The 19,467-nt window shown below is 40.7% G+C and overlaps 1 protein-coding gene across 1 annotated transcript in view; it reads left to right on the top strand.

Moving 5' to 3' along the window:
* Positions 1-18,791, top strand: part of TOB2 (transducer of ERBB2, 2) — a 29,225-nt gene extending 10,434 nt beyond the window's left edge. The window contains exon 2 of the mRNA XM_069737026.1: positions 11,210-18,791. Within this exon, the coding sequence (XP_069593127.1) occupies positions 11,215-12,111 (897 nt within the window). The 5' untranslated portion in view covers positions 11,210-11,214 and the 3' untranslated portion in view covers positions 12,112-18,791. The remainder of the gene's footprint in view (positions 1-11,209) is intronic.
* Positions 18,792-19,467: the final 676 nt, after the last annotated feature.

Here is a 19,467-nt window from a genome sequence, read left to right as displayed (position 1 = left end):
GCGCCAGCCTGTAATTCAGCTACATAGCAGCGATCTGATGATCGCTGCTATGTAGCTGAGCCGATCGAGTTGTGCCAGTTTCTAGCCTCCCATGGAGGCTATTGAAGCATGGCAAAAATTTAAAAAAATTTCGCCCCATTTAAAATAAAATTAAAAAAAAATCAAACCTACACATATTTGGTATCGCGGTGTTCAGAATGGCCCGATCTAGCAATAAAAAAAAAAAACCTGATCGCTAAACAGCCAGAATTGTTTTTTTTCGTTGCCGTGACATTGCATTAAAATGTAATAACGGGCGATCAAAAGAACCTATCTGCACCAAAATGGTATCCTTAAAAACGCCAGCTTGGCACGCAAAAAATAAGCCCTCACCTGACTCCAGATCACGAAAAATGGAGATACCACGGGTGTTGGAAAATTGCCCCTTTTTTTTTTTTTTTTTTTTTTTTTAAGCAAAGTTTGGAATTTTTTTTTTTTACCACTTAGATAAAACGTAACCTAGACATGTTTGGTGTCTTTGAACTCGTAATGACCTTGAGAATCAAAATGGCAGCTCAGTTTTAGCATTTAGTGAACCTAGCAAAAAATAAACAAACCAAAAACAAGTTTGTTTTTTTTTTTTTTTTTTCTTTTAGTGCACAACATGCTAAAACCAATGATATCATTGAAAAGTGCAACTTGTCCCGCAAAAAACAAGCCCTCACATGGCCATATTGACAGAAAAATAAAAAAGTTATGGCTCTGGGAAGAAGGGGAGCGAAAAAGGAGAACGCAGAAAACGGAAAAGGGCAAGGTCGTGAAGGGGTTAAACGTCAGCTTGGCACATAAAATAAGCCCTCACCCAGCCCCAGATCACGAAAAATGGAGACACTACGGGTATCGGAAAATGGCGCTTTTTTTGTGTGTTTTAGCAAACTTTGGAAAATGTTTTCACAACTCAGATAAAGAAAGAACCTAGACATCTTTGGTGTCTGTGAACTCGTAATGACCTGGAGAATCATAATGGCAGGTCAATTTTATCATTTAGTGAACCTAGCAAAAAAAGTCATACAAAAGACAAGTGTGGGATTGCACTTTGACCGCACTTAAAAATTTTTTTCCCCGTTTTCAAGTAGACTATATGGTAAAACCAATGGTGTCGTTCAAAAGTACAACTCATCCCGCAAAAATAATCCCCCATATGGCCATTTTGATGAAAAAATAAAAAAAGTTATGGCTCTGGGAAGAAGGGGAGCGAAAAACAAAAACGCAAAACCAAAAAAAGCTGGCGTCATGAAGGGGTTAAAGTTCCAATAAACCTGCTGAACAGCATTTAAAGACCATTTACCTGTACATTACCCTTATCAGTGAAGGAATGGCATGTCTCAAGGTGACAGATTCCCTTTAAAGGCGCAAATGTTTTTTTTCAGGCTTCTCACAGCAGTCTTCAATGGGGGAAAAAAAAGCAGTGTTTATTCTGTGTGAAAATGGCCATAGAATTCTGTGAGCTAAAACGCTTATTGATTTTGATCCTTTGAAGCATTCTGCATGTTAACAAGAAAAAAACCATAATCTGAATTGTGAATAAAACAATTGAAATGTACTGATAAAATATATATATATATATATATATATATATATATATATATATATATATATATATATATATATAAATTTTTTTTTTTTATTGAATAAAAATATGGAATCGTAAGGGGAAATGTGAATAAACTCTATAGTAAAAAAAAATGAGTTTCCCAGCTGCCATTTATGCCTAGTCTGATCTACTGTCGAACATTAGGTCACACCTTTTTAGATATGAGGAAAAGACCGTTACTTACTGGTAACAGGATGTTTCAGAACCCATTACAGCACCAAGAGAGGGGATCTGCCCACTAAAGACAGGAAACCTACAGCCTAAAGGGCAGCACCTCTCTCGCATCGGTTGGATTACAGAGCATGACCGGACCTCCAATGGATTGCAACAATTCACATTTACCAACACCACATCACAACCAAAAACGTGAACATAACACTGGGAAAAGTGCTCACCCACGCGTGACGGGAGAGAATATAAGGGTGCTGCTATGGGTTTTGAAAAACCTCATGACCGCACCACGAGGGAATTGCAGAGAAATAAGAATTCAGGGAGGGACCACACCCTGAAGTGCCCTTCTCCCAAAGCTGAGATCGGAAAATGAAACCATATCCAGTCTATAATGCTTAGAAGTGGAAGGAGAAGACCAGGTTGCTGCCTTACGAATCTGCTTGATTGACACATCCAATCTCTCTGCCCAGGAAGTTGTTGGGGCCCTTGTGGAGTGAGCCTTCAGACCTTCTGGAACTGCTTTGCCACTTGCTGGATAAGATAGTGATTGGCCTGAGCCCACCTAACTATTGTGCACTTTGAGGCCTTGAGTTCCTCCCTACATCCCTGGAAGGATGCGAATTATAAGGCTATGTGCACACGTCAGGATTTTTTGCAGGTTTTTTTGCAGATTTTCCCGATAAAAACGCTATAAAATCGCTAAAAAAAACAATATGCATCCTATCATTTAGAATGCATTCTGCATGTTTTGTGGACATGTTTGTGTTTTTTTTCCGCAAAAAAAAACGCATTCCGCAAAAAGAAATAGCATGTTCATTATTTTTGCGGATTTCCCATTAAATTGGAGTGTCCGGCAAAAAACGCATGCGGATTTCTGGCAGAAATGTCCTGATTTTGTCAGGAAATTTCTGCAAGAAAATCCTGACGTGTTCACATAGCCTAAATCACCTTTCCTCCATGTCTCAGTAGCTGACCGGTATCTAACCAGACATCTTTTAACTTCTAGTGAATGAAGCTTCTCTTCCCTCTTTTTTTTATTTTTTATTTTTTTTTGGACTAGAAGAAAAAATGAAGGCAGAATGATGTCATTGATTTTTTGCGGACCATGTCTCCGTGTGCCAAACACGGAGACATGTCAGTGTTCGTGGGAGCGCACGGATTACACGGACCCATTAAAGTCAATGGGTCCATGTAAAACACGTACCGCACACGGACGTAGTCCGTGTGCCGTGCAGGAGACAGCGCTACTGTAAGCGCTATTCCCCCCCCCCCCCCACTGGTGCTGAAGCCGCGATTCATATCTTCCCTGCAGCAGCGTTGGCTGTAGAGAAGATATGAATAATCGTGTTTAAAATAAAGCTCCATATGCCCACCCCCTGTTTGCCCCCCCACCCCTTCTGTTATTAAAATACTCACCCGGCTCCCTCGCTGGCTGGCGCTGCTTCAGGGAAGATATGAATCGCGGCTTCAGCACCAGATGCAGGGGACAGCGCTAAACTTTAGAGCGGTCTCCTGCACGGTGCGTGTGGTACCCAGTAGGCACACGGGCGGCACACGTGTGCCACACTGATGTGCCACAGAAACGCACCGGCACACGGACACGGATAATTCCGGTACCGATTTTTCCGGTACTGGAATTATCTGGACGTGTGAGACTGCCCTTAGGTAGGATGGTTCATGCTTCAAAAGTACCCTCTTGTAGTATCTGAGTATGGAAAGGGCCTAAATGTCACGAACTCTTATGTTAAAGCTACCAGGAGGGCTGTTTTAAGAGCGAGAACCTTAAGGGATAACAATTCTATGGGCTCAAATGGGAACTCTGTTATGGCTGTTGGGGATGGGATTTAAATCTAGTCCCATTTTTCATTGCTCTAATAAATAAGATAAAAAGAAACCAGATTATACACGGTAAAAATGATTAAAAGCTGAACCACGAGGTAATAAAAGGACCAACATATGAAGACCTGAATATATCACACGCAAAGTAAATGATAAATCAAGTGTATCCCTAGCCTGAACAAGGAGTACACGAAAAACCTTTTCTGGAACTCTAGCTATAACCCAGATTTTATAATAAATATATCTATCTATATCCTGTGCTATTTCACTGGCACTCTGATACCCCTAGAAGCTCCAGGTCATGTGCCTCTGTGTATTTCCGGCATGCGTCATCCTGCCTACATCTCTTCGGCACGGCCCCGGAGTGCGACATTCAGGAATGCCCTCCGACATGTCACCCAGGCACGGCTTCAGACACTTGATGTCCCGGACACGCCCCCGAATATGCCTCCTGGCGTGCATCTACCGTGCCATGTGCCACATACTGAGCCATGCCAGAGCAGGCCATCACTGTGCTGGGATGCCGCTCACCTGCGCCCACACACGTGTGGCAGTCCCCATGGACCCACCGTGCCGCTTCCAAAGACCCTGCACCGAGACAGGGAAGGGATTGCTGCCTGAGCCGACCAGCCAGGCCTGGGAAGATTTTCAGTCTCCTTTCTGCTTTCTTCCCCATCAAGGACAGGAAACCAACTGATGTGAGGGAGAGGTACCGTCCTATTTATCCTGTAGGTTACCTGTCTTTTGAAGGGGTGGAACCTTTCTCTCTTGGTGCCATCATGGGTGATCGAGAAGAATTTAATACTTGCACAAAAGCCTATGGCAAATGTTCCCCTTTCCATGTAACTTTAAAGGGAACCTGTCACCCCGTTTTTGAAAGATGAGATATAAATAGTGTGAAATAGGGGCAGAGCTGGGCTTTACATTAGTGTCCTTTTGGTGCCTTTATTCCCCCGGGATGCTGCTGAAATACCTTTGTGAAGTGTCCGTTTTGTCCTGTCAGTCAAGTTGGTCAGGTCGAATGGGCGTTGTAAAATAGCGGTTCCTCCCCCTGATTCTCGGCTTGTCTTTCGTAAACGCGATCTGTGAATAGCACAGATCGCGCTTTTTCTTAGCGCCTGCGCAGTGAATTTGCCTCCGGCGCCTGCGCATTATGTTTTGCCCATCTGTGGGCAAAGCATAATTGACATCATTGCGCATGCGCGGGCCTTCACTTTAGCCGGGGTGCCCCGGAAGTTGTCATATCGGCAAAGTGTTATTCTGGATGCCGTATCTCATCCCACACTGCGAGCGTAAGTTTTGTGCCAAGATCGCTCGCCTGCCTTACGCTCGCAGTGTGGGATGAGATACGGCATCCAGAATAACACTTTGCCGATATGACAACTTCCGGGGCACCCCGGCTAAAGTGAAGGCCCGCGCATGCGCAATGATGTCAATTATGCTTTGCCCACAGATGGGCAAAACATAATGCGCAGGCGCCGGAGGCAAATTCACTGCGCAAGCGCTAAACATAACGCCAACGGCGGAACTAAACTTCGCAGGGAATCGCATGAGGTGGGGGAGGAACCGCTATTTTACAACGCCCATTCGACCTGACCAACTTGACTGACAGGACAAAACGGACACTTCACAAAGGTATTTCAGCAGCATCCCGGGGGAATAAAGGCACCAAAAGGACACTAATGTAAAGCCCAGCTCTGCCCCTATTTCACACTATTTATATCTCATCTTTCAAAAACGGGGTGACAGGTTCCCTTTAACATTCAAAATAATCTTAAAAGGGTTGCCTGGTCAAAACCAATAAGTCTGCAGTCACTCTGTGTGACTTACTACAATATAGAATATTCCGTGGCACTACAGTGAAGGTGCTCTAGTAGGTTGCCCAAACCACAAATAGTAATAATAAAACTTGGCACTCAACTTAATAGATCTTTATTCAGAAAATTTTATTTTGCAGTCTGTATAAACTTTTTGGTCTGTCATGGATCTTCGTCAGTCTATGTGAGATCAATAAAGAAAAAATAAAATACATGTCCATGTATAATACAATATGTAAATTGCCTCTTCAGAGAAAAAGAGGACTTAGACTCTATAGCGCCACCTGTTGGAAGCAGTCTAGAGCCTCTCACCTAGCCAAATTAGTTCTCATGCTTCGCACTGACGAGGGCCAACAGCCCGAAACACCGTGTCTGTGAATTGAGATATTGATTTGGCTTTTATCCTAAGTCATATTGCACGACTCGTTAAAGGCTTGATTGTGACTTGTAGGATCACTACTTCCAACAGGTGGCACTATAGAGTTTAAGTCCTCTTTTTCTCAGAAGAGGCAATTTGCATATTATATTTCCCAGAGGAGCATTGCACGGCAAATAAGCCTCCTTACCTTGCGAAGCCAGAGCTGGTATGTCACTCTCCATAAGGAGAAACGATACCCCTTAGACCCCATGTATAATACAGCATACAGTGGGACTAAATGAAGAACGAATAACCTAGTCACCAATATGTAATAATAAATATATACAACACCATAGAAGTACCATAGACAATTCAATAATACCAAATCGTGAGTGAGACAGGGAGGTTCAGGGATGAGGCTACCTACCCGACTGCTGCAGAAGAGGAAATGTTTTAATGTAACCAAATTTGGAGTTCTTGTGGTAATATGAGATTAAATAAACAGACCCAAAAGATGAGGTGTTTTGTAAGAATTGATTGAAGAATAATAAAATTATTATATAAATATAAGAAACCGCTTGCAGCAGAGTAAGTCGAAAGAATGAACTAAAGCATAGTCCACCTTCGTAGAGCTATAGAGTACTATATGGAGTATGGTGCCCATGATTTATATTGCTACAAATAAGGCAGTGTGATTGGCTTGTAAAATATGAATTAATTTGTGGAGAAATAAATAAGTCAGGGAGGAGTACCTGTGCCTGGAGAAGTGGCATGACGTAATCCAGTGGAATATTTGTTGGATCGGGTTATATAGCTACATAGATAGAGGAGGAAGGAGTTAATTGCCTCAAATACATCTATTGATATAGTGTAAAGTGAGACTCTCCAAAGAGACTTGAATAGAGTACAAAACATGTCTTTATTGTATAAACTCACTTACAAAAATACATACGTGTGTGTGTGTGTATATACCAAAGACAAGATAAAATGGGGGGGGGGGGGAAGAACAAACCAATAAGCGTCTCAAACTGCCGAGGGCCCTCCACTTAAATACTAACAGCAAAAGGGCACAAAAATAACGACCCAGAGCAGAAAAAGTGCATGTGCAATTCTCCATAGAAAGAGACAATCTTTCCAGCAAGTGCTAGGAAAAGCCCCGGAAAAAGAAAACAAAACTGCTCATCCGGTCTAAACACTGACAAAGCCCACCGAGGAAGCCATTTACATGAAACGCGCGTCGGGGCTTGTGCGATCGCTCTCTGCCGGGTCTCTTCCTTCCCACGTGGAATACAATTATCGTTTCTAAAAAAAGGCGCTATGATAAGAGAAATCTGTAGGAGGTACTATCAGGGAAGAGGCAACTCGTAACTTCTAATGTCGTGTACTTAAATATTTGTACTAAATGTCCAACTGGGGGTCTATATGTAGGGGAGGCAGAGCAGAAACTAAGAACAAGGATGAACTCTCATCGCCATACAATAAGGAGAAAAAAAGAATGGATCTACCTGTGGCAATACACTTGTCTCCCCGATCATAGCATTATGGACATGAAATTACTAGTGATGAGCGAGTATACTCGTTGCTCGGGTGGTCTCCGAGCATTTATGACTGCTCGGAAATTTAGTTTTCCTTGCCACAGCTGGATGATTTGTGGCTGCTTAGACAGCTTGATTACATGTGGGGGTTGCTAGTCTCGAAAGCTTGCAATTTGTTACCATCTTTTCAGTAAGGGCTCCTTCTCACTTGCGTGAAATATGGCCGAGTCTCGCAGGTTAAAACCCGGCTCTGCCACCGGCACTTGGGAGCGGAGCATGCAGCTCCATGTATTGCTGTGCGGCTGCATGCTCCGCTCTGAAGTGCCGGCGGCAGAGCTGGGTTTTAACCTGCGAGATTCGGCCATGTTTCACGCAAGTGAGAAGAAGCCCTTAGGCCTCTTTCACACTTCGTCTGCTGGCGGGCGTCGTAATGCGTTGTTGTGACGTATCGACGGACGTCGTGAAAAACGTGTGTATGCATCCAGTGTTTTGATGGGTGTGTTACACACGTTGTTGGCTGAATTTCAATGGAGAAATTTCTGAAAGAGAGAACAGCATCCGTCACTGGATTCCTGCGTTTCACAGTGTGCCCAGGATCCAGTGTTCATAGGCTCCCATTCTGTGGAACGACGTATGCCACAGGAGGCGTCGGGAACATTTTTCCACTGCAGACAAACGTTTCATTGAACGTTTTTTTGGAAAAGATTGGCCATCAAATTCCGCAGGATCCAGTGCACGACGGACGAAACGTGTGGCCATCTGTCGCGATACGTTGCTAATACAAGTCTATGAGAAAATTCAGGATCCTGCAAATTTTTTTGCAGGATCCTGTTTTCTCAAAAAAATGTATCTCGACAAAACTACAAAGATGGAAGTGTGAAAGAGGCCCGTCGAGATACGTCGTTTTTTTAAGAAAACAAAAAGACTTGTATTAGCGACTTATCGCAAATTCTGGAGATGCCTCCGTCGAAATACTGGAAACATTGCATACGTTTTACCAATATTTTCTAACATCCGTCGATACGTCACGCTGACGCATTAGGATGTGACACTCCCGACGGAAGTATGAAAGAGGCCTTAGCCATTAAAAGGTATCAACCACTGAGGACTCTCAGTTCTAAATAATTTTTCTTTTCCACTATTTCCTCACATTGGGACTTCACGGTTGGATCCGCTCTGTCTTCTACGATCCCACCATGAGTATTTGGGGAGCTTTTGTCTTTGCAACTATTACCTAAATTAGGTTACCTGCGTCTTTATCACATTTTCCACCTGATGAAGACAGTTTAACCGTTGAAACGCGTTGTGGTTTAACCGTTGAAACGCGTTGTGGTTTAACCGTTGAAACGCGTTGTGGTTCAACCGTTGAAACGCGTTGTGGTTCAACCGTTGAAACGCGTTGTGGTTCAACCGTTGAAACGCGTTGTGGTTCAACCGTTGAAACGCGTTGTGGTTCAACCGTTGAAACGCGTTGTGGTTCAACACTAAAATCCTTGTTTTGGTCTCATTTCCAGCGCTCCTAGGACCATTATTACTATTCTTTACTTTATCACATTTTTGACATTTTCTTCTCTTTTTGGTATGTCACGCTGTAAATAAAAGCCGCTTTGTAATAATCATATATGGATTACATGCATTTTTAGCACTTTCCTGCAGCAGAAATGCAGTTCTATATAGAAAGTTCACACTCAAAACTCAATGTTCCTACAAGAGAAAATGACATTCTGGCAAAATAAAGAAAAAAAAATACTCCGCAGGACAATTTACACAGGGAAAAAAAGCAAAACTGTTGGTATGAGATCTCTAGAAATCCCATGTGCTTTGCTGGAACTGTAAGAAGCTGCAGTTTAGCCTTAGTCTGCATAAAGTCTGTGACTCCCTTCACGTCTGTTAGTATTGATGTCATGAGATTGGGAAATTGCACAAACTGCTGACACAGGGTAATCCGTCCCGGATGTTCTTGGAACTCCCTTTTTTATTTTAGTACTTTAATGAGATGGCATATGCGATCTCACAGCACCTAACGTTTATATACCTCTGACAGTTGTATGGCACTTATTAAGGTAGTCTAAGTACATGAGCACTTTTAATTGGCACTTACTGTCAATTTAGCTGCACCCATTGGTAACAAGTGTGGGAAATCAATTGTACAGACATTCAAGACAGTGGGACATGTTACTGGTTAGTAACTTTCAATGTGGTAGTAGTATACGACTTCTATGACAAATGGCTCGGCTTAAAGCCAGTAGGCTTCAATGTTCTATTTGATTTTAATCTGAGTCCTAATCTGTTAGTCCCACCTTCACTGCTTCAGCTACTCTATGCTGCAGATCGGCTGCTTCGCCTCCTGTCCTTGGGGTATTGGCCCTGCCATCTCCATGAAGGGAACTATTCGGCATGGTGGGCTGCTTTAGAATCCAAGGCTTGGAGAACTGTTGTCTTCATGGTGGACCTGGGTTCTGATCATGTAGTACAGGGAGTTCGTAGGACACAGGCTGAGCGTTTGGCCTTTACATCCTTTTGTACTCGGCTGGGGTTGGTTTGGTAATAATAATGTCCACTACATAGTCCTATAGCTGTGAATGATGCCGTTTTAGAAATTTTCTCCGCTCCCTCTAGTTAGTCCTGCGATAAGATGCTGAGGATTGTGACTGAGGATTGTGACTGTGCAGCTTCTGCTTAGTGGTCCTCTGGCTTGTGGTAGACATGGATTTTTCTTCATGGTATTTTTACAGTAAGAAATCTGCCTGATTATTATATCGGCTTTGACCTCTCATCGGGCTTTGGCTCCGCTCAGAAAAGAGCCTCTTGTGTGCCTGCATGTGACTATTGATGTGCATGAAACGTGGCTTGCTCAATAGTTAACCCAGCCCCTTTCTATATGAATGCACCACATAAGGAGACTGCATTAACTATGGAAATTTAGCCAGGCAGCTACCCCTTAATTCACACCACTGGGTCAAGGCAAAGATGAAAATGTTGGAAGCATGGACTGCTGGTACGAAGATCAGGGCAGCTCGCTTAATTCGGGTATATTGGGGAAGTGTGTGAGATCTGTCTCTAACCGAAGTTAAACTGTTTATTTTTCTTTACTAGTTTAGCAATGCCTTTTTGAAGGTCAGGTGTATGTATGCCAAACATAGATGTGTATCTAATTATCGTATATTTATATTGTGGTTATAGAAGAAAAAGAATGGGCTCCTATAGGCCTTTTCTGAAGTCTTTAACACTTCTTCTTTTTTTTTTTTTTTTTTTTTTTTTTTTAGTGGACATTTTTAATTTATCATTTGGGGCTAAGTACAAAGCTCTGGTAGCATGAAATTTAAACTTTGGTTCTCTTTTTCTACAAATGCAGTGACAAATGGCAATTTTTTTATTTTTATTTTTTGCCATTCTTAGCTTCCATAGGGGACTCGGCTTGTGATTAGTATTACAGTATATTGTTTAGTACTTTAGTATTATTGGTTTCTTATAATGCCCAGTTTCAGATAAAGGTTCATTGGAATATTACCATGATGGAAATGGGAGACCTTCGTCATCAGTACCTTGTAACTGACTGCGGCTATGTTGATGTCTTCTAAATGTGTCATGCTTGACAGCAGCATTTAAGAGGTTAAGCTGATGCGACCAGAGCTAGCTATCAGGTGCAGACTATGTATTGAAGCTGATGCCCATGCTGAGTAGAGCAGGCTCAGCTCCTGAGTCCGCTGAATATAGTTATTGCATGTGGCCATCACTAAGGACATTATTTCTTACTGGGTGTTTATGTTCCAGTTTTTATAATTGTGTTTAATGCATACATAGTTTAAATATATGCAAGTATATATGTTTTATTTTCCTTTTTATTTCCCTACAGAGAATATGCATCTGGAGATTAAGGTCGCCCTAAATTTTATTATATCATACTTGTACAATAAGCTTCCAAGACGAAGAGCTGATCTGTTTGGTGAAGAGCTGGAGAGGCTTTTAAAAGGCAAATATGAAGGGCACTGGTACCCCGAAAAACCACTGAAAGGCTCAGGGTATCGCTGCGTTCACATTGGCGAAACAGTGGATCCGGTTGTCGAGCAAGCTGCACGCAGAAGTGGTCTCGATATAGAGGATGTGAGGGCAAATGTACCAGAAGAACTGAGTGTTTGGATCGATCCATTTGAAGTGTCTTATCAAATTGGGGAGAAGGGAACCGTAAAAGTATTGTACTTGGAAGATGTAGAGAGCAGCACAGAGCTGGACAAAGAGATCAAGAGTAGCTTCAACCCTGAGGCACAAGCATTCATCCCAATTACAAACCAAGAGACTTCGCTGTCAAACTCTCCATCTCCATCTTTTGGTCAGTCTCCAAGTCCAACTTTCATCCCCCGTGCCACTCAGCCAATTACCTTTACTACTGCCACATTTGCTGCCACCAAATTTGGCTCAACTAAGATGAAGAAAGGAGGTCAACGCATGGCACGCTCGCCCACCAATAATCTTGCAAAGCACAAGGGTCTATCTCTTTCAATGCACTCGCTGAACTTCAGTCCAGCCCAGGGACCCCCATCCCAGCTCTCTCCAAATGCCAAGGAGTTTGTCTTCGGCGGCCCACCAGGGCTATTTTATGAGGGGGATAACCAGAATCTTCCAAGCCCTGGTCAGTTTGCCACACCCTTCAGCACTGGGAGCAGCCTGTTTAATGAGAAATCGCCTTTTGTGGATGGATTGAACTTCAGCCTCCCCTACCCGAGTCAGCCATTCCAGCCCGTTGTCCTGGCTAATTGAGGTTGTTGAAGAAAATTAGAAGATTCTTTGAAGAACAGAAGATCAAGATCTAAAAGTTAAAACCTTATTTTTTATTTTTTTTTCTGAAATAAAAATGGTAATACAAGTAGATATTACTGAGATACAAAGTACTTGGGTTGCATTGCTACTGGACACTTGTGAAGTTCTCACCTTTTTTACATAAAAATGAATTTGTGTGAAACTATAATTATAGAGATTATATGAATAACTAGTTTTTTAATTTCCTTCCTTACAATTGGCTGCAGCGGAATAAATCTCTGTTTTGACTTCTCCTCAATATGCCCAAAAACGTATGAGAACATGACTGTTGGTCTGCATGGTCATATCAAAAGAACTGTGCCTGTGGCAGTACTGCCATGCTTGGAATATTGGGCCTTGTCTTTTATAGTTTCACCCTCTGTCAGGCTGGAGGAACATCTCTTCTTGCATTTTTTGTTGTTTGGGTTCTTATTTATGTTTTGTTTTTTTTTTTTTGTTTTTTTACAGTAACTGCCTTTGCTTGTATAATACGTCTTTATATTTTCCTTATTTATTTTTCCACTCACAATAGCCATACATTGGTACTTCAATCTGGAGAAGGCATAACCGCTATCGTGCAGCGTTCAGTGCATTGCCTCTGCATACATGCAGTTGAAGCCTTTTTGTAAAAGGAAGAAAAATTGTATTTTTTTTCTCTCCATGCTTTGACTAACAAAAATTAGTTAACTAAAATTCCCAGCTTAATTTAAATAGCAAGGAATTCATGGATTATACAGAAATAAGGCGACTGTACTTGTCTACCTCCCCTTTGTTTTTTTTTTTCCTTCTCCCATAATTGAGGTTAAGGTTCTTTGAATGTATGTGGTGGTATTATAGCAGTATTGAAGCCTTGATTAATTTCTTGGTAGTGTAAGTGCTGTTGAATAATGTGCTCTTCAAAATTACGGTTGATTTAAGGACAAGGTTAAAAAAAGCACTTGCACTACAAAACAAAAAAAAGAAAATGCCTGTCGAGCCTTGACTCTGCCTTATAAAAGTCAGTGAAACCTATCTGAAAGATTATTGAAAAAGCCCATTTTTTTTTTTTAAAGTACTCTATATTCTATGTATATTGGCCCTCTTTATTGAGGACCACCCTTCCAAAAATACAATTTTTCTTTTTTTCACTGCAGTTTGGGTGGATGTCAGAGGTTTCACTGTATTCCTAGTACAAATTGATAGACTGGTTCCTGTAACTGTAGATTTGGTGTACCTTACCTTCACAATCAGCCTCAGTGTCTTCGTAAACAGCTAGGGTCCTGGCTACATCAAGATAAAATGTAACTTTTAATAATAACCTTTAAAAACAAATCCGGACTACCCATATTTGTGACACACAAAAAAACAAACCTTAAAATGCTTGTGCTTAACAGTGCTCAATAAAAAATGGTTTGGTCTCACCACATCTCATTGTCCCATTTCGAATCCTCCAGGGATTGCATACATTATTCTAGGTGGTGGTGGGTACCCCATAAGGGTATGTGTCCACGTTCAGGATTTGGTCAGGATTTTACGCAGGTAAAATCCTGACCAAATCTGTACCTGAGGTCACTGGCAGGTCAGCTGCGTTGTCCTTGTGTTGTTTCTGTAATGTAAGGACATGCTGCATTCTGAAGACGCGCTGCATGTGCGTTTTTGCGGGTCTGCCGCATGCGTCTTTTAATGTATAGTGGAGACGGGATTTCATGAACATCTGGACGCTGCGTGTTTGACACTGCGGCTCTACTCAGCGTAAAAAACGCAGCGTTTCCTGAACGTGGAAACATACCCTAACAGAAATATTTGGGGACTGTCCTTGTTAGGACAGGAGCAATGCATGGGCACGACTGGGAAGATTAGTTTTTTTCCTGCCCTAGACAAAAATAGCCATAGATTCTCCTGTCCATGGTGGATTCGAAATGGGACAACGAGATGTGGTGAGACCAAACCATTTTTTATTGAGCACTGTTGAGCACAAGCACTTTAATGTTTGTTTGTTTTTTATGTCACAAATATGAGTAGTCCGGATTTGTTTTTAAAGGTGGTTATTAAAAGTTACATCTTATCTTGATGTAGCCAGGACCCTTATAGCTATATTGGTTGTGTACCTTACCTTCCCCAGATGCGAAGAAGTCGCCACTAAACAATTACACGCTATATCGCACTTATCGAAAGCTGAATGTGTGTTATGAAAAACAGTATTTAAAAACCAAGCTATTTACTCGTTACACCATTCTGTAGGAAATATTCTGGTTTAAAAGACTTTTTTTTTTTTTTTCTCATTGCATAGAAGGCATATTTGAAACATGAATGATATTCCTTGTACAAAATAGGCCAGCTGAGCAAAATTATGGCATTGGGGGTGGGGGGGGGGAAGTAATATAAAACAAATTTTATAATATATCTATATTTTTTAAAGTGTTTATAATTGATTTTATTTATTTTATTTTCTAAGAGTTTTTTGGAATAAAACTAGCAAGGAACAGTTATCAAAATAATATATATTATGAAAAAAAAGAGAAAAATATAAATATTTACAGCATAGTTTGTGGTAACCTAACTTTTTTAATTTCTGAACATGTCATGAACAGTGTAGATTCACTGTTTCTATTTTTTGTTCTTTCCCAGGCTGAACATCTTTGTTAGAATTTTGAAATCAAGAACTCTTACATTAGTAACTGGAAGGTCCTTTTGTCAGATTTAAGCGTTCCTTTTGTATTTGAAGCAAACTATAAACCACTTCTGCCTGGCAGTCATTTTCTAACTTCCAGAGATACTACTTCGATTTACTTTGACTTGGAATTGTTTCCTATAAACCAAGAACTGCTCAACTGCTTTAAAGTATTTATCATGGAAAATAAAAGCTACACATCTCCAAGCAAATTTTACAAAATCCTACTTTGAAAGAAGCACTCCTAAGAATTATTATTTAGTTATTTTTTGTATAATTCCCTTAACCTGTCTAAATGTGTAAGTGTAAGCTTATACTTCCTGGTTGCCATCTTCCCTGGCTTCCAGTGCTGCTCCTGTCCTCTTCCTTCACGTAACTGAAATTCCAACTTGTGTGAATCAGAGCTGAAGTAATATTTCTGGCGTGGCGCAAGTCTCACAACGTCCAAGACTGGTGGGAAAATCGCCGGTCTTGATGACTCTGGGCCATAAAGCAGTTTAATCTAGCAAGTAGGAATTTCAGTTGTGTGAATGAAAAGAGAAACTGGGAACTGGGGTAGATGGCGATCGGTAATAATTTTATTCCTCTTGGGCCGGTTTCACACTAGCGTTTCTGTGCGCAGCGTAGGCCTGTGTACAGATCCGCATGTGTCTTGCGTACCTATATTTAGTGTTAATGTTATACTTGCTTGAATAAAGGATTTATACCGCTCAAGGACTGGTGAGTGCTGCCGCAACTTTTTTCTACTCATTTTGGTCAAAGTACTTTTCTTCATGCGAGTACCCCGATCCGCTGTCGGGCTCTCCTGTGCACCGTATAGTGACTACGGTCAGCTCTAGGTCTTTAAGCTGTGCTGCTCAATATGTTTTCTTTGGATTGGCTTTATGTACCTATATTTAATATTGTGTATGCAGGGACATGCGTTGTATGCGGATGCGTCCCCGTGCGTCGTTTTGACGTGACGAACATGTTGCGTTCGGCGGGCACTTCAAAATGATGCATGGGGACGCATCCGCATACAACACATCCCTGCGTACACAATGTTAAATATAGGTACGCAAGACGCATGCGGATCTTAAAGAAAGTACGCAGCCCTACCCTGCCCACAAACTCTAGTGTGAAACTGGCCTTACACCACGTTGCATACATAGATTTACGGAATACATCTCTTGGGAGTGCTTGTTGATTATCTCCACGTTTATGGCCGCCCCCCCAACCCTTCCCCCCCCCCCCCCCCCCCCATTTAGCTGTACAGATCTTTTTACTGTAATTTTCTATTTGCAAAACAGTCCCATGTGACAAAGGCATTTTAATCATGCCCTTGTATTCTTTTTTTTTTTTTTGGTAATCTGCCTACTGATCCCCATTTAGGCCCTGAATTGTACATATTTTATATCTAAAAACAAATAACATACTAAACAAGTTTGCACATAACTCATGCAGCAAAATTAATGTGCATAAATCTGTGTACACTTGCAAAGCTATCACTTCAATCTGTGCATGAGACGTATGTGGCAGCATCTAGGGGCCCTGCCACTCTGCCCCATCATACAATATCCCTTGGAATATACAAAGTTTCTAGGAGATAATAGCCTTGTAATACCCCGGAAGGTGAAGAGTGGGAGAGCATTCCTGAAATCATGTGAATAAAATACGTCTCACTAAAAAAACTGCATGTGACATTGGTGTTATACAAATAATACAGTATGCTCCATGCCAGACCTTGTAGGGTGGCGTGTTGTAGATCTGCACAACTAAAAAGCTCCAAAATACAGCTCTGATGTAAAAAGCTTTCACTGAGTATTAGGAGCCTGATTTTATATTTTGTATTCAAAATGGTTTTACTTTTTCCAGTAGTGTGACTGGTATCAATAATCTTCCAACTATTACCGTATTTTCCGGCGTATAAGACTACTTTAACCCCTGAAAATCATCTCAAATGTCGGGGGTCGTCTTTGACGCCGGGTACGGCGTGTGCAGGGAGCTGTCCTGTATGGTTCCCAGGATTTAGAGGAGAGGAGACTCTCCAGGCCCTGGGATCCATATTCATGTAAAAAAAATATATATATATATATGGGATATACTTACCCTCCGACGGCCCGCGGCTCTCAGCGGTGCAAGCGGCGGCCTCGGTTCCTAAGGATGCATTGAGCGAAGGACCTTCGATGACGTACCGCGACGTCATCGAAGGTCCTTCTCTCAATGCGTCACGCCACTGCGACATCATCGAAAGTCCTTCGCTCAATGCATCGTTAGGAACGGAGGCCACCGCTTGCACCTCTGAGAGCCGGGGGCCGTCGGAGGGTAAGTATAGCCCATATTTTTTTTTTTTTTTTTTTTTATACATGAACATGGATTCCAGGGCCTGAAGGAGAGTCTCCTCTCCTCTAGACCCTGGGAACCATACACACCGCACACGCTGTATAAGATGACTGGGCGTATAAGATGACCCCTGTCTTATACGGCAAGTATATCCCAAACTCCATATGTTATATGGAAAAGTTGGGTGTCGTCTTATACGCCCAGTCGTCTTGTACACCAGAAAATACGGTACTTATGTGAAAGAACAATGCTACGTAACACATATAATTTTTTTTTTATATATATATATATTTTTCATCCATAGATGCCAGATACTCTACCACCTAATAAGTTTATCTGGCATGTATGGATAAAAAAATGTTGTTTTTCTAATGTGTGTGGCTTTTTTTATTTATCTCTAAAGGCAAAAGTATAGTTGATACATTAGTTACAAGTGAGCAATTTTAATGAAAGCAACGATAAAAAAATATCATCATATTTTCTACACACTAAAACATATATTTTTAATTGCAATTGGGTGCCCTAGAATAATCTTCCTATGATTATTTTTTTTTTTTTTTTTTTAGCTGAAAAATTTTCCAAATGAAAATTGTAGCGAAATAAAGATGTCTTGTCATTTGACAGCTTAATCTCCAAAACTGTTCAAAGAGCAAATGTTGGACTATGCCTAATGATTGCAGAATTAAATCACTCGAGTGCACATGACCAGTATGTGCAAACTTGTCAAGTTAAGGAAACCCCCGTAAAATGCTGAAACACCTTTTTGTCGCCGCCAGCTTTATTTTCAAATTTTAGCATTATTTAAAGTTAACCTTTTTGATCTGAAACTAACCACTTTCTGTTTTTTTTTTTTTGTTGTTGTTGTTTTTTTTTTATAAAAAAAGTGAAAATTGGCACTTATATGCGTACGAACAGTCCTTTAAATTTACCACGCACACACTTTTCATTAGCAGAGCGGATCTTCAGCTGCTAAATTTTTCAATCCTAAATTGTAATATTCAGGTTGCTACATTGCATTGTCCTCCCCTTGCAACAGGTTTTTTTTTCTTTTGTAATACAACACTAGTACTTGTGTTTCTTTAGATTTTATTTGCATTTATATATACGGTATATATAAAAAAAATTAAAAAAAATAGGAAACAAAAAAGTTTGCTACGTTTGTAAAATGTGAGCGGAATATGTTCTAACTATATTTCTAATGTACATTTAAGCTACACTTCTGTTCAGGTTTTTTTTTCTTAAGGAAAGCAAAAAAAAAAAATCCCAAGGATTAAAATATTTTTTCAAAAAAGCAAAATGCTAAACAAAAAAAAATTTAGAAAAAAACTGCCTCTTCTTAAAGCGGATACAGTGTCTAATCTTGTACAGAAATGCAAATTTAAAGATATAATCTTTATAATAAAAAAATCAATATATTGACTTATTAATGTTTAAACTGTAACAGGTTTTGTTTTACCTTTGTTTTGTTTAACGCAGGTCGATGGGTGAGATGGGGAAAATTTTTAGTTTATTTACTGAAAAATTAAAAACTTTTTTTTTTTTTCCTTTTTGTGTAATTTTTGTTTTGGAACATTGTGCAATATTTGATGGCCTAAGTGTTTAATTTTCAGGTGTACAGTTTATATTGTTCCAAAGTTTTTTAGGTTTGTATTAAAAGCATGATATTAAACTTTGTGGTGGGTTTTTTTTTTTAATTGCTTGTTGTGTTTTTAGGTTAAAAAAAAAAAAAAAAAAACCTCATGCTAACCCCTTAGTGACCAGGCCAAACTTTTCAAGTCTCTTGACACATTCTGGCAATAACTCTGGAATGTTTTGACATATCCCATTGATTTTGAGATTTTATTTTTCTTGACACGCACATTTTATGGTTATGTTAACTTTAGGTAATTATGTTTTGCTTTCATAAAAATATCAGAAATTTGACATATCTAAAAGTAGCAATTTTGTTTTCAAACTTGGAATCCCTTTTTAAACCAGAAAATTATACCACACACACAATCTATATACATATTTGTCTAAGGAGTACTTCCGTCTGTCTGTCCTTCTGTCACGGTTATTCATTCGCTGATTGGTCGCGGCAGCTGCCTGTCACGGCTGCCGCGACCAATCAGCGACGGCCACAGTCCGATTAGTCCCTCCCCTACTCTCCTGCACTCACTGGCCGGCGCCCGCTCCATAATCCCCTCCACTCACTACTCACACAAGGTTAATGGCAGCGGTAACGCCCTCCGTTACCGCTGCTATTAACCCTGTGTGTCCCCAACTATTTACTATTGATGCTGCTTATGCAGCATCAATAGTAAAAATATGTCATGTTAAAAATAATAATAAAAAACAGAAACCTG

The sequence above is a fragment of the Ranitomeya imitator genome, chromosome 8 (assembly GCF_032444005.1).
Source record: "Ranitomeya imitator isolate aRanImi1 chromosome 8, aRanImi1.pri, whole genome shotgun sequence".
Classification (NCBI taxonomy): Eukaryota; Metazoa; Chordata; class Amphibia; order Anura; family Dendrobatidae; genus Ranitomeya; species Ranitomeya imitator.
The sequence above is the reverse complement of the archived record's forward strand: the minus strand, read 5'-3'. Positions and strand labels throughout refer to the sequence as shown.